At 36.9% G+C, this 16,496-nt stretch overlaps 1 protein-coding gene and 1 long non-coding RNA gene across 2 annotated transcripts; both read left to right on the top strand.

Moving 5' to 3' along the window:
- The first annotated feature begins 263 nt into the window (after positions 1-263).
- Positions 264-12,518, top strand: LOC149152715 (T-complex protein 1 subunit epsilon-like). The gene is made up of 3 exons (XM_089441372.1): positions 264-394; positions 485-685; positions 11,883-12,518. Exons 2-3 carry the CDS (start codon positions 487-489, stop codon positions 11,936-11,938), a joined length of 255 nt encoding a protein of 84 aa, XP_089297498.1. The 5' UTR covers positions 264-394; positions 485-486; the 3' UTR covers positions 11,939-12,518.
- On the top strand, positions 11,913-15,602 carry LOC149152714 (uncharacterized). The gene is made up of 4 exons (XR_016263096.1): positions 11,913-12,048; positions 14,734-14,820; positions 14,914-15,006; positions 15,179-15,602. It is a non-coding gene; the product is annotated as an uncharacterized LOC149152714 (long non-coding RNA).
- The last annotated feature ends 894 nt before the right edge of the window (positions 15,603-16,496 follow it).

Below are 16,496 nucleotides of genomic sequence, written 5' to 3'. Positions count from 1 at the left end.
TTATAAATATTTTCCAACCTAACCAAGAACCAAAAACATTATATAGCTACTTAACTAGTGATGTGAAAATAAAAAAATGTATTTACTGTTTTTCACTATGAAATTAGCATTTTTGAAAAAGGTAAAGCTTTACTTTTCTTTACAAAACCCCTCCCAACCCAAACTTCGTTTACGTTCTAGAACAAGAAGGAGGATCTGTTCGCTTTTCGCAGGGCGGGAGCGAAAATGAGATTGCAGAGATTTGCGAATTAGGGTTCACCAGTAGCAGACACTCGAACCTCACGATCGGTTCTTCAGTCCCTTGATGGCGCCAAGGTATGTTCCATTTTTAACTTCAATGGATTTCCACCCGCACATTCAGTCTTCCACACAGAGAGGAGTACACGCATTTCAGGTTTCTGGTTCAAAATCCAGTGTGTTTTTAGCAGCCACTCTTGTATGTTTAGGTTTTAATCTCTGTGCTGCAATATGTTACTATTTGTAGGGATGGCGCTGGCATTTGATGAGTACGGGAGGCCATTTATCATAATAAAGGAGCAGGAGCAGAAGACCCAAATCAGAGGCTTAGATGCTCAGAAGGCCAACATTGCGGCCGCCAGGTCCATTGCGAGAATCCTCCGCACCTCACTCGGCCCCAAGGGAATGGACAAGATGCTCCAGAGCCCCGACGGCGATGTCACCATCAGTAAGCTTCTCTTCCATTTATTGAATCTCTATTTCTGGGTCGGTAAAACCCCTTAAAAATCTAAAAATCTGAAACTAAGTAGAATTTATTTTAAAAAACTTATGATTCGTAAGTAGCAGTTACTTTAAAAAATTTATAGGTTTTCCGAAAGGAGTGAAATAAGCAAATACTCTGCGATCTGCTTACTCTTCCTCACAAACTGTGAGGCCCGCCGAGCTAGATGCTCTACATACGACGCTGACTGCCTACGAAAGCTCCCGAATGGGTGAATGCGTTGAGATGTCACTAACATTGAGAGATAGACACTTTACAGGGATCTACTTGGCATAGAGGTACTTTTGGCGGGCTTTTCACTAACCAAGAAACTTCGTTTACAAATTATTTTGCTCAAAATAACACCAATTGCTCGACAGCAGAAGGTTCATAAAGAAATGGAAATAATAATTTTAAGAAGAATTTCGGAATAAAGAAATAAATTATATAAATGTCCACAAATGATGAAAGGACATTAGGTTAATGGGACTAAAACTATATATTGATGCTGGAGTGCTTAAAGGTATTCGCTGAAAAGGAGAGACTACAAATAAGATTTCAGATTTAACAGAATGACGAATGATAAAATAACAAAGGGGTGATTATTTCAATTGTTTGTAGCCAATGTTGTTGAGCATCTGGCTGGTTCTGGTTACGTGTTAGTAGGTAACCAGTTTAAATCCCCCAGATTTAGGTGCACTAGTCTATGTCAACAGTTTTACGAAGAATGCCATTCACAAATATGAAGCATCTCTTGGATTTCCTTATCAGATTTTCAAGGGTTATAATAACAGATAAACTTGATACAATGAAGACGAGCATCTGGATGGTTCTGGTTACGTGTTAGTAGGTAACCAGTTTAAATCCCCCAGATTTAGGTGCACTAGTCTATTTCAACAGTTTTATGAAGAATGCCATTCACAAATATGGAGAAGCATCTCTTGGATTTCCTTATCAGATTTTCAAGGGTTATAATAACAGATAAACCTGATACAATGAAGACGAGACTAATAGCAGAAGCCTAGAAAATAAATAAGTCCTAATTTATCTAAGCGTCAAAGGAGAGGTAAGCAGGGCCATAAACCAGGCTGGATTCTATCCTGGCAAACTTTATTGAAGCTCATCGGACTGCAAAGTTTGACGGGTTACGTGTGGAAGGGAGAACCCTGGTGATGGATGTCTGTCTAGTGTCTACAAGATATAAGCTGAGAATTATAGCTTTTGTAAGATAGCATACCTAGATGGCCTTGTGGATTATCTGGATGATCTCAACTGTGCTTGGTAAGGGTGCTTCTGAATCACTGATCGTCTGTTATTTTTGCTCATGACTGGTGCATCTACCGGGTCATCGATGCTTCATCCAGCTGAAAAAATGATGCAATCAATCTAGTGGATCTGGGTCTGGAGGACTCATGCATGTCCTGCTCTTAGAGTATTTGGTTCGCTTTACTTTGTTCTTGAATAATGAACTCTGCTTTCACTGTTGTGGGGAGATTCCGGTCTTTATGGATTTTTTGTTGTCATTTCAAAATTTGTAGTGGAGATAGTGGATAAAAGCCATGCACTGCAACAATGCTCCCAGCCAGATAATTTCATTAAATTTTGGAATCTAATAAGAAAAATAGAAATCGAGTAATAGTTTGTGTGGGAAGCAAAGAAAGTGAGAAAAAAAATCTCTTAGCTTTGAGCTTCATTTATGTGTACTTTGTATAACGACTACTTGGTTAACTTAGTAGGTCAGTCTTTATTATCTAAAATATGCATATTGAAGATTGGATATCACGACAGTTTCTCCCTCTCATCGCCATTGTCAACATGGTCGTTAGTGAGCATCTCTACATGAACAGAGGATCTATTTGTCCTTTTAATGTTAACAAATTTATAGTTAATTATATAATAAATATTTTGATGTACATGTACATGAGGACTGATTGGCGCCGTGAGCAAATCCAGGCAAGGGTAGGGGGTTCAAGAATTTTAAGGAAGGTTGCCTCTTGTTCATAATTGTTGTGACAATTTTTCTGATTACTGGAGGTTCAAGAATTTCAAGGAAGGTTGCCTCTTGTTCATAATTGTTGTGACAATTTATCTGATTACCTTGACCTCCCTGATTTCAGCATACGTGTAACTAGGAATGGCTATAAACCATAGTAGCAAAATTTGAATCCGAATATGTATTCAAATACAACTCAGTATGGAAAATACCTAATAAAGAAATGCAGCATGGTTCCAATATGGAAATCTATATTTCTCAGTATGAAAATAAGCGTTTTGTTCCATATTTTAGAAGAATTTCATCCTCAGAACACACTAAAACCAGAAAAAGCAATTTATTCTTTGAAAATTTTGCAATGTAGTTTATTTTTAAGTGTTTTCTTACTGTTTTTTTTATTTTTTTGAGGTTTTTGCTCTGTTTTTTTGGGGCTTATATGTTGATGGGTATCAAAGACATTATAAGGTAAGTCAACTGTTCTGTATCTGCATTGCAGTGAAAACATACTGAATTTTGTACTGTTGCCGAATTTCCATATAATAAAGAGCAATATGACCAAATCTTGCTACTATGCTATAAACTAGATTTCCAGCATTGAAATCCCCTTGTGTATTCAGCTATGGGTCCTGTGGGTCATCTCGACTCCCTCCATGATAGTCCTTAGAACATATTCAGGTTTGTATTTGTTCAATAGAAATGTAGGGAAACAAATATTCCTTTCAAAGGTGTAAGACTCTGTCACCAAGCAATATCTAATGTGCCTAAACATGGTTCTATCAACCCTATGGTTGTCTTGTGGTATTTTTTCTTGCTTCTCTGTTCTACACTACTTGGACACTCCATAACATTTTTCTACATTTTAATCATGCTAATTATAGAATGATTGTTAATTTTAGATAACAATGGTATGTTCTTATGCTTTAGAGCAATTTACGTCAATTTTCCTTATTAGCCCAATATAAATTTCCAGATTAGCAATCACATAAATATTGAGAGTATTTGAAGATAGAACATAAACAATAAGAATAAGACAAGTCAAGACAAGAGGGCATAATATTTGGCGGATGCTAGAGAAAAACCCCAATGTGGGGAAAACCCTTTGATCAAATCTTCTTATTATTCTTCAAAAGTTCAGCACAGAGAGAGAGAGAAAGAGAGTACATCATACAGAATTACTTGCCCAATCACTGTCAAAACAGTCCAGCCAAACAAAAGTTAACAAGATGTTGTAACCAGAAAGTTAATGCTAGTCAAACCAACAAAAATCTCCTCCAAATGAGCTCAGCCAAACCCAGTCAATTCGGCCTCATAATAAGATCTTCATCTTCCAAATTTAGTTGAGATTTAATTTCTACACAGCTCAGCTTCGTAGCTTCATTGAACAGCAATAGCAGAGCTGCTTGGTATGTTGTTACTGCCAAATCTATTACCGATGGCTCTTGGCTCTACACAGTTCATATGGCTCACGATGTATAAGACTTTGTTCCTTTGCATTATGTATAACATTAACACACAGGTCGACTGACACGTTCCTTTACAACAAAGTCAGTTTGACTGAATGGCATCAATCTGCATTGCTTCTCTGTGACATATTTTGGCATTGATGCATAGTTAATATGGAATCAATACTCCATATATATGTAATCTAACCAATAACGTCAAAATGGCATCATCTTATATGACCATGGAAATAACTCCTAATGAAGACTGTAATCTTACAGAGACCAGCATAAATAAACATGTTGAGTTTAAGATACATAAGGCACCGTTGAGTATTTTTTAAGTGACAAGACACCATTGTTGAGAATTCGATGTTTATATGTAATCTAACCAATAGCATCAAATGGCATCATCTTATATGACCATGGAAAGAACCCCTAATGAAGACTGTAATCTTACAGAGACCAGCATAAATAAACTTGTTGAATTTAAGATCCACAAGGCACTGTTGAGTTTTTTTTTAAGTTACAAGACACCATTGTTGACAATTCACTGTTTAGATTCAAGTCTAGGGCATATAGTTGGCATAGTAAGAAAAGATATGTTGCTCCCTCAGAACTCACTGATACTTCTCACTGGCACTAGCTAGCAAGGTGACTATCAAGAAGTGAAAGGAACAAATCTCTATGATACCAAAGATCATCTGACTTCACTTCTAAGGAATGTCAGACTTTTGTTGTGTCTTCAATCTCCATAATAAGTCCAGGAGTATCCACCGATCTTCATTCTCTGAAGCATTGATCTATCTCATTGGTATAATTTCCTTTGCCTATCTTCAATATCATAATCAAGGAAGAGCATATGCATGGGCAGATTGTTCTGGCAGTCAGTGATATTGTTGACATCCACTGTCAATACTATTAGCATTTCAAAATCAAAACTATCTTCTACACTTGGGGTTTCAGACGAAGCAGGGTTTCAAATCATAACCAGTCTGAAAAACCATTGGAGTTGGGGGCTCTTTGACTAGGTTCTGAAAGTGCATGCTATTTGTAAGATTGGTGTAATGAAAGGAAGGGTAAAGAGGGTATAGCCAAAGTAATTGATAGGTTTCTGGTGGACACCAAAATTAGGCTATACCTACTTTCAGTGACAATGGAATTCACAACCACCAAACCCAAATTTTATATTTTTTAGGCACTAGCTGGAGTAGTGGATAAAACCACCACTCCTTTAGATCCAAATAATTTTAACTTCTATATCGATCCATCGCCACTTTATGTTATTTCCTTGTAGACGAAGGGATGGAACTCCCTGTCTGAAACATAAAACAAAATTTAAGGAATAGTAGCATGAGTCGAGCAGTGTTCTCTCCTCTGATGAGTTGTGGCACAAAAACCGTGCATTATCTAAGTCCCTCCTCTTTAAGGTAGAACTGGGTGACTGATTAGCTGACCTGGAAAACTTCTTCATCCTCTATTGCAAAACAGAGTATTTCTATGTTAGTCAGTCGAACTCACATGGAAAATCCAATCTGTGATATGTTTTATTTCTCTAAAATAAAACAAAATTAACCATATGTTGCATTACAGATTTGTTTTCGACTTGCATCTCAATCAACGATATTAGGCTATATATCTCAATAAATTACTGTTTTCATTGTCACGTTCCAGGTACTCCTTTGAGATCAAGTCCTGAATTCTAGATTTTATTGCTTTAAGTTCGGGCTTGAATGTGCTTTGGAACTGTTCAACACACTCACTCAATAGTTGTTGCTGAGGTAAGATTTTTCTAGCCTTCATGATGAGAACTATTGTTGAATCTATTCAGAAATGTCTGTCTTCTTTTACATTTTCAATCACTCTATTCCTCTCATTTGCATTCATATCTGTAAGTGGAATCTTAATATTTTTCAACTTGTGCGAAAAGGGAGGATTGAATTCAAAATTATCACTTGTAGATATTGTTGCAGTGCTAGGTTCCTTTAGAAGAATCTCGATCTTGCCACATGAAAATAAATACAGAAGTTGAATAAGATCTTCATCTTCCAAATTTAGTTGAGATTTAATTTCTACACAGCTCATCTTCGTAGCTTCATTGAACAGCAGTAGCAGAGCTGCTTGGTATGTTGTTACTGCCAATTCTATTACCGATGGCTCTTGGCTCTACACAGTTCATATGGCTCACGATGTATAAGACTTTGTTCCTCTGCATTATGTATAACATTAACACATAGGTCGACTGGCACATTCTTATACAACAAAGTCAGTTTGAATGAATGGCATCAATCTACATTGCTTCTCTGCGACATATTTTGGCACTGATGCATAGTTAATATGGAATCGATACTCCATATATATGTAATCTAACCAATAGCATCAAATGGCGTCATCCTATATGACCATGGAAATAACTCCTAATGAAGACTGTAATCTTACAGAGACCAGCATAAATAAACATGTTGAGTTTAAGATCCATAAGGCACCGTTGAGTATTTTTTAAGTGATAAGACACCATTGTTGAGAATTCGATGTTTATATGTAATCTAACCAATAGCATCAAATGGCATCATCTTATATGACCATGGAAAGAACTCCTAATGAAGACTGTAATCTTACAGAGATCAGCATAAATAAACTTGTTGAATTTAAGATAGACAAGGCACTGTTGAGTTTTTTTTTTAAGTGACAAGACACCATTGTTGACAATTCACTGTTTAGATTCAAGTCTAGGGCATATAGTTGGAATAGTAAGAAAATATATGTTGCTCCCTCAGAACTCACTGATACTTCTCACTGGCACTAGCTAGTAAGGTGCCTATGAAGAAGTGAAAGGAACAAATATCGATGATACCAAAGATCATTTGACTTCACTTCTAAGGAATGTCAGACTTTTACTGTGTCTTCAATCTCCATAACAAGTCCAGGAGTATCCACCGATCTTCATTCTTTGAAGCATTGATCTATCTCATTGGTATTACCTCCTTTGCCTATCTTCAATATCATAATCAAGGAAGAGTGTATGCATGGGCAGATTGTTCTGGCAGTCAGTGATATTGTTGACATCCACTGTCTGTACTATTAGCATTTCAAAATCAAAACTATCTTCTACACTTGGGGTTTCAGTCGAAGCAGGGTTTCAAATCATAACCCTGCAAAAAGTTTTGAATAACAGTAAGAAGATCTTCATCAAGTTTGAGCTTTATCTAACAGCGGGGCTGCTCCATTTCAGTAGTATGAATGACTTGTTTCAAGTATGGTAGTAAGGATGACCAGGAAGAACAATCTGTACAGAATGGAGCTGAAGAGACACAAGAATTCAAAGTTGGAGAAAATATACAACTTGTGAAAGTAGACACAGTGGCTAGCAACCAGGAACCTTCTAACATGGGTGCTCCATTGAAGATGCCTATGCTTACAGAAGGCCTTGATATGTCTTCTTGCTTGAATTCTTTGTTTAGTACTGGACTTTAGTGATCCATTAGATAAGCCAAATCTTATGGAGAGTAATGATGCATTATTTTGTTCAGGTATTGATGATTCTCTTCCAGAAAATATCTCAGAGATTTAATTTAATTTCTACATAGCTCATCTTCGTAGCTTCATTGAACAGCAGTAGCAGAGCTGCTTGGTATGTTGTTACTGCCAATTCTATTACCGATGGCTCTTGGCTCTACACAGTTCATATGGCTCACGATGTATAAGACTTTGTTCCTCTGCATTATGTATAACATTAACACATAGGTCGACTGGCACATTCTTATACAACAAAGTCAGTTTGAATGAATGGCATCAATCTACATTGCTTCTCTGCGACATATTTTGGCACTGATGCATAGTTAATATGGAATCAATACTCCATATATATGTAATCTAACCAATAGCATCAAAGGGCGTCATCCTATATGACCATGGAAATAACTCCTAATGAAGACTGTAATCTTACAGAGACCAGCATAAATAAACATGTTGAGTTTAAGATCCATAAGGCACCGTTGAGTATTTTTTAAGTGATAAGACACCATTGTTGAGAATTCGATGTTTATATGTAATCTAACCAATAGCATCAAATGGCATCATCTTATATGACCATGGAAAGAACTCCTAATGAAGACTGTAATCTTACAGAGATCAGCATAAATAAACTTGTTGAATTTAAGATAGACAAGGCACTGTTGAGTTTTTTTTTTAAGTGACAAGACACCATTGTTGACAATTCACTGTTTAGATTCAAGTCTAGGGCATATAGTTGGAATAGTAATAAAATATATGTTGCTCCCTCAGAACTCACTGATACTTCTCACTGGCACTAGCTAGTAAGGTGCCTATGAAGAAGTGAAAGGAACAAATATCGATGATACCAAAGATCATCTGACTTCACTTCTAAGGAATGTCAGACTTTTACTGTGTTTTCAATCTCCATAACAAGTCCAGGAGTATCCACCGATCTTCATTCTTTGAAGCATTGATCTATCTCATTGGTATTACCTCCTTTGCCTATCTTCAATATCATAATCAAGGAAGAGTGTATGCATGGGCAGATTGTTCTGGCAGTCAGTGATATTGTTGACATCCACTGTCTGTACTATTAGCATTTCAAAATCAAAACTATCTTCTACACTTGGGGTTTCAGTCGAAGCAGGGTTTCAAATCATAACCCTGCAAAAAGTTTTGAATAACAGTAAGAAGATCTTCATCAAGTTTGAGCTTTATCTAACAGCGGGGCTGCTCCATTTCAGTAGTATGAATGACTTGTTTCAAGTATGGTAGTAAGGATGACCAGGAAGAACAATCTGTACAGAATGGAGCTGAAGAGACACAAGAATTCAAAGTTGGAGAAAATATACAACTTGTGAAAGTAGACACAGTGGCTAGCAACCAGGGACCTTCTAACATGGGTGCTCCATTGAAGATGCCTATGCTTACAGAAGGCCTTGATATGTCTTCTTGCTTGAATTCTTCATTTGGTACTGGACTTTAGTGATCCATTAGATAAGCCAAATCTTATGGAGAGTAATGATGCATTATTTTGTTCAGGTATTGATGATTCTCTTCCAGAAAATATCTCAGATATTTAATTTAATTTCTACACAGCTCATCTTCGTAGCTTCATTGAACAGCAGTAGCAGAGCTGCTTGGTATGTTGTTACTGCCAATTCTATTACCGATGGCTCTTGGATCTACACAGTTCATATGGCTCACGATGTATAAGACTTTGTTCCTCTACAATATGTATAACATTAACACACAGGTTGACTGACACGTTCCTCTACAACAAAGTCGGTTTGAATGAATGGCATCAACCTGCATTGCTTCTCTGCGACATATTTTGGCACTGATGCGAGGAGAGATACATTATAGAGCTACTTAGAGGGCTAGAGGTGGATTATTGTATAACACATATGCTAGGGAGTCACACCACAATCCAAGCTTTCTCTTTTAGTAGGTTTTAGTGTGTTACTGCTGTGGCATGCATTATGGCGATACCATCCCTACAGGAGCTATGGTCATTATTAGAAAGATTTCTGGTGAGCTTAGTATGCATTGATACAGTGGTTTTAGGAGATGGTTTATAAGGAGTGCAATGCAGATGTTGAGTGTAGAAACATACAGATCACATATGGAAATTTCATTATGGCTTTCTAGTGGGAATGATTAGCTTGTTGGAGACCAGAACTTCAGATGCTACCGAATACAGAAAACACTCTGATTTTCTTTTTTGCCTGCCTTTCTCGAAACCTCGTTCTGGATAATCCACTCATCGGAGGTATGAAAGTGAAGGACTTGAAATACCAACCTTCATCTCCCAGATGCTGGGAACTTGGGAGAGAATGCTAGATGGTTTCAAGATATCACTTCTGTGGAATATGGTTTCAATATTTTCATGTTGATCCTGAGACCCCGGGTGAGCAATCTGTCATTAGCAGATCCCAGTCTTTAAGCAGTTAGTCCTGTTTGGACACTAGGAGATCCCTCTTTAGCTCCTTTTACTGCTTTCATGAACCCCACCCATCTTAGTTACTGGTTCCTTAGCTCCTTTCGGTCGCAAGAGAGAGGATACGTTACGAAACGAGTCTTTATGTGCAAGATTGGTCAAGCAAGATTCTTATTCCCGGTCAAAAGATCTGAATTCCGGGATGAATGGGGAACTGGTATTAACGTCCTCCTTTTATATCTAATTTGGCCAGTAGGTGGAGCACCGGTGTGCTGGCTGATTGCTCCTGGAGCGGTAGGGCCCCTCACTTTCTTTTGTTCGGCTTTCCCAGGTGATTGGAAGATCTGGCCATAGCTATAGGAATAAGCTGGGGGCGCTCTTGCCAGCCATTGTGGATTCGGTAATTGCTTGCCATTGTGAAAAGGTTGGAAGAGCTCAAATAAGAATAGGGGTCGCCTAATAATAGTAAGTAGGGCGACGCACTAATCTGAACCTATGGATGGAATCAGCCCAATCTATCTATCCTGTTGGCCCCGATTGGAATCCTGTAGGAAAAAACTGGCTTAGTCAATCAATGCTTGAGCAGAAACATCCCTCATCTCGCTGCCCATCCGATATAGCTGGGCATCCGATCTAGGTCAGACCTCATCAAGGTGTCGAGCATCCATAAGGTAGTCCGATCAATAAGCGAGAACGAGCACATGAATGAACCCTTTATAAGTCAGGGGTCTGCCTGTCACTTCAAACATAAAATTGAGATTGATGTGCCTGGATAGATGATTTGGACTAGCTAGATGTCGGCCCACCTCCCCGCTGGCACTACTCCCGATATAGGGATTCGATCCAGCCAAAGCAGGTGCAGGGAAGAATCCAACCGGGCGATTAGTCTTTGTGTTATGAGCTTTCTTGATGGAAACATGTACACTGGTCTATGTGCCTCACTGATTAGTAATGTTATACCATCCTGTAATAAAGAGACTACAGATATGAAACCTACTCACTATCCATGGTACTTGTTGGCTCTCTCCCTCTTTCGCACTGATCTAGCCTCTAAGATCTTTATAGAAATTTCTAAGATCTTTATAGATCTTTATATGAAACCAATTCTCAGACAGAGAAGAATGGATATCATGAAGAAAACCTAAATTTTATGGCTATAGAGGATGCAATTCCCAAAGGCCAGGCCAACAAGCCCTTCTGGGCTCATGGGGTTGACTTATTGGGATATTCTTTGGGGTCCAGGAGGCATGCCAATTTGCCATTTGAAGATCCTAATTCTCCTCGCCATTCGCAAATCGTTCGTCTGTGCTTATGCTCAAAGAGGACAGCTCAGCTTGAGAATGTAAGTTGATAATCTGTACTGATAGATTTATAGATAGTTTTGTAGCATTGCTGCAAGTCAATATCCAATACTATGTACTGTTTGATTTAGTAGTCTTAGAGAAGTCATATGGGGAGGATAGGAATTATGTTATGCGGATATGAAGTCCATAAGGTTTATTTCCTAGTATCTAGGCCAATGAAGAGGATAGGAATTGTTCTGTAACTGTGGATAGGAAGTCCATAAGGTCTATAGCCTAGTGATAGCTAGGCCATAAAGTCTATTATCTTCCATGTTAATAGAGTTTATTGTCCACAAAGAGTTTATAGTCCATGAGGTCTTACATTTGTGCATTGTTAATGCCAGTAAATGCACACTAGGTTTTGTTCTCTACGTTATATCATTATAAATTAATGAACTATAAGTTCTATGATTTCATGAGTATCAATTTTGATGTTGATGGATTGCCATCACAGGTTTGCAAGACAGAAAGAACAACAATGTGTGGAGCTTTAACAGCAGCTGGGCTTAAAGCCACTTCTGTTCTCAAGGAGCTTGGCAATCGCTGGGAGCATTACTCTGTCATAACTCTGGTTGACTGCAGAAGCCTCGTTGGCAGCAGCCTATCTGATCATAGTGTTGGTAAGGTTTTGCCAATTCCATATTTGCACATTGCTTTATTTTATTTTGAATTACCACTGCTGCTTCAAAGTTTTGTCTAGTTTTCACAGTATGTTTTTGTATTTATTTACAGTTATCGGTTTCTGTAGGTTTAATTTATTTATGGCATGATTTCTTGCACTCTATGAACTGGGTTTTTCTAGTGTGAGCAGTCATGTTGTTCATGGTATATATGTTGTACAGATACACTTGTATTCAGTAAGAAAGCAATTGTGTGTGGTTCTATCAGCTACAAACAGTATTAGTATATCTCAATTTGTATACCCTTTATTTTTTTATTAATTTTCTTCTGATCAGTTGTGTGAATATTTGTATTGCTTCCCTTGACCCTTATTTTGGTTTCTTGTGGGCACGAAGGTTTCTACCATTCTGCTATTATGAATACCCATCATATCAATGAAACAGGGGACTTTTGGGAGCTGGCCAGACAATGCTCAAATGCACTTGATACATCTATGAGGAATCGAAAACATTTCACAGACATGAGTGATGTCAACTTCCTTATGTGCCAAGCAATTCAACATCCTTATTTAACTCCATCATCTTCACTTCGCACTTCACTTATTGTTGTATTTGAAGGTCCCATGGTGGAAGAAATGGATGAATTGAAAAGGGCAATAGGTTTAGAGGATTATATGGGATGCTCTTCTGTTCATGGAGTAGGACCTTCTCTTGCATTTTTTGATACAGTCAGAAATGGAGCTTTGGATTGTGCATGTGTATATCCCGCATCTTTGCATTCCAGAAAACAAATGCAAACTTTAATTAACTATATGAAGAGTATCCTCATTGGTGCTGCTAAGCTCTGAGAGAAAGTGTCAGGTGCAGACCTTGACAGAAACCTGACTGTGCAAATGGGATAAAGGATATCATCTAGGAAAATCTTATGTAGCCATTGTTTTCGTTCATGCAAAGCAGTGTTTTTTTGTAGCACAGACTTTTATCATTAAATACTACCATATGATAAACAACGATCTTATCCATCAATTTGCAAGTATTGTTTATATTTTTCCCTCATATCTTTTCAGAGTGAGAATCCCAATTTCAATTTATTGAAAATAAAAATACACAAGTGTGGCCAAGCTCGGAATCCTATTGAGACAATAAGATGCAAGAGAATACACTGAGTCCTTATGTCCTTGGAGCACCTACTACATGAGAAAATAAAAAAAAAAATCACCTAGTTAATTCAAGGAAAATGATATAGCCTAAATCCAAAGAAATGCAGAGGTTCCATCTTTCCATAGGCACATAATAATATTGTATGCATAAGAGATAACATATACATAACACAAATTTTCTCTGCTTTCTTTTATCTGTTGTCACCCAGATGGCCATGGTTAGTTTTGTAGTCAAAAGTGGTCAAATCTTGTAGTTAATGGCTACAGAATTATTTGATGTTGTTGTCTGACATAAGGTTGTTTGCCTGTGCTATAGTTGATCTATAAACTAAAGTATAACTAGAGGTGTTCTAGTTTTCAGTGGATATTTTATAGTATCTGAGAATTCATATGTATAGCACAAAGAAGTTCAATGCAATTCTTCACTATTAAGAAATATGTTAATAGATAGTAACCTTGTTTTCCTATTAGTGAACAAACATTTACATTCAGTCGGTATACATATTACAGGATTTCAAAACAAAAGGCTCGGAGTCTTTATAGAAATTTCACATATGGAAATTTCATTATGGCTTTCTAGTGGGAGTGATTAGCTTGTTGGAGACCAGAACTTCAGATGCTACTGAATACAAAAAACACTCTGATTTTATTTTTTGCCTGCCTTTCTCGAAACCTCGTTCTGGATAATCCACTCATCAGAGGTATGAAAGTGAAGGACTTGAAATACCAACCTTCATCTCCCAGATGCTGGGAACTTGGGAGAGAATGCAGGATGGTTTCAAGATCTCACTTCTGTGGAATATGGTTTCAATATTTTCATGCTGATCCTGAGACCCCGGGTGAGAAATCTGTCATTAGCAGATCCCAGTCTTTAAGCAGTTAGTCCTGTTTGGACACTAGGAGATCCCTCTTTAGCTCCTTTTACTGCTTTCTTGAACCGCACCCATCTACTCCTGAACTTGGACCACCTGTAACTCCTGCTACTGATCTTTAGTCAAATCCATGAAGGGAGCATGCCAGGAAAGCATTTTTATTATTGATGGCATAACTGCTGCAGGTCCAATTAGAGAAAAATTGTTTGATATGGACAGCAACATAAAACATGAGGGATTCATTGACCCTGCCAAAATTGAGGGAAACAATGGCCAGGAAGCTGGAGAGAACCAAAATTTCGAAGTTGGAGAAAATATACAGATTGTGGTGAGCAAGTAGGAACCTTCCCAACTGGATACTCCGTTGAGGATCCATGAGGTTACGCCGGGATATAATATATCAACCTGTTTAAGCACCTTATTTGGCCTGGACTCTAGTATTCGATCCAAAATTTCAGAACTTAGAAAAAGTTACAATATATCCCCTTGTTTAAGTATGAATGAATCTCTTCTAGAAGACACAAAGAAAAGTCGGCAATGAGAGCATTCAGGTATTGAATTTTTCATTAAACATTATTTAGAATGTATTAATACTTATAAGTATCTTAAACATGTATTTGTGTGAAAATAAATTGAATTGGTTTATGTTTAAGGACAAGGCATCCAAGGCGAGGTTAACCAAGACAAAAGTCACTCATCGTAGTGGCCAGAAAGGTTTAAAAGCAGTGATAACAACCTTTGTAAGTGTATTAAACATGTGATATTTTTTTAATAAATTTTGTACTAGAAGAAAGTCATTGTTATCTAATTTCTCCCTATTTATTGATTGATAGGAACTAAAATATGGAAGACCTCCAAATCATTTGGAAAAGGAGGTGCTATAGGAAAAGAGATGGGTTGAATTTGTTGTTTGGATGGACTCCATGGTATGTAATCTTAGTTGGATTTCCAATATACTTTTAAACCATATTTTCATTTTATTTTTTAGTACTATTAGATATTATATCTTACTTCATTTTATGGTTAACATTGTATAACAAAAACATGCGTTGTGTTATGTAATTAATACTAACATGTAATATTGATTTTTTTTGTCAGAACGCTATAGGTAATGATTGCCAAGACGATGATCCAAATTATGTTCAACATATATCAGGAGATGATGAGGATGAGGATGATGGTGGTGAAGGAGGAGATGATGATGATAGTTGCGGTGTTGGTGATGATGTGGATCAGAGTAATGAGGATGGTCAAGATGATCATGAGGATGATCTTGGTGGTGGTAGCTAGGCATGCACATGCATTGTTTTTTATGAAGAAATTATTGTGTAGAATGACATTGTTATGTTTAGATGGGTGTTGTGAATTTACCCTATATCAATGAGACATTTTGATTTTGTAATCATACGATGAGTTTGATTTATGTATGTTGTTAATTTATCGTAGAATAACGATATTCATGAAATATTTTGATTTGTTAATCATATTTGAATTTTACTTGTTTTGATTAAAAATAATACTGATTTTATTAGTATTATGTTGCTATTTTATACATGTTTTGAAAGTTGTTAATGACACATTGTTATTTTTTTGGATGGATGTTGTCAGTTTCTCTTAAATTTCTTTACAAATGATTTTGAATTGTGATATCTGCTTTAATGATATTTAGAAACTATCATATATTTCACTATGAATCTATAAAGGGGGTCATATATGTAAAGAAAAATATACTCTATATAAGAAGTCAAATGCGGATGTAACCATGGATGCAAAATTGAAAGTAAAATTGGATGTTAAACTAGGAATTAATACAAAATGCAGACAATTGACATACAAAGTGTTTTAAATTAGAAGTGAAAAATTGTGCAATAGTTGACACAAAGAAGGGAACAAAACATGGCATACAAAAGGATATCAAACTGGGCAAAAACAAGGACACATAAATGGGCACCAAATTAGATGCAAAAAAAGACAACAACTAGATGTAAAATAAGATGCAAAGTTGAGCGTTAAAAAGAAGCAAAAAACGATACAAATTAATATGCCAAATGATGATGCAAATAATGGTGTAAATTTGGGATGCAAACTTGGGTGCAAAAAAGGAAAAAAAAAAAGATGTAAGAAAAGACATAAAACAAGATGCAAAATGGGGCTGAAAAAAGGTGAAACCAAGGATGCCATATTGGATGTAAAAGATGATTCCTAATCACATGCAAATTTAGGCTCGAACTCAGACACATTATATGCAAATGTGGACACAAAATGAGGCAAAAAAAGATGCAAATTTGGATGGTGAAAATGATGTAAAACTAGACACCAAAAAAATGAAAAATTGGATGAAAAAGTCGGTGTAAATAATGGTGCAACATTGGACACAAGTAGACACAAAAAAATGGTGCAAAAAGGGCATAAAATA

This window comes from Pinus tabuliformis, chromosome 9 (genome assembly GCF_031772625.1).
Source record: "Pinus tabuliformis cultivar Carrire ecotype Pingquan chromosome 9, CPIR1, whole genome shotgun sequence".
NCBI lineage: Eukaryota > Viridiplantae > Streptophyta > Pinopsida > Pinales > Pinaceae > Pinus > Pinus tabuliformis.
Note: the sequence above shows the minus strand (reverse complement) of the source record. Positions and strands in the feature narration are given on the sequence as shown.

What these genes read in the sequence shown, in the direction of transcription:
- LOC149152715 (XM_089441372.1), top strand. Translation starts at nt 487, where the DNA reads ATGGCGCTGGCATTTGATGAGTACGGGAGGCCATTTATCATAATAAAG. An exon ending in CGACGGCGATGTCACCATCA is followed by an intron (nt 686 to 11,882) that starts GTAAGCTTCTCT and finishes TTGCCATCACAG; the next exon opens with GTTTGCAAGACAGAAAGAAC.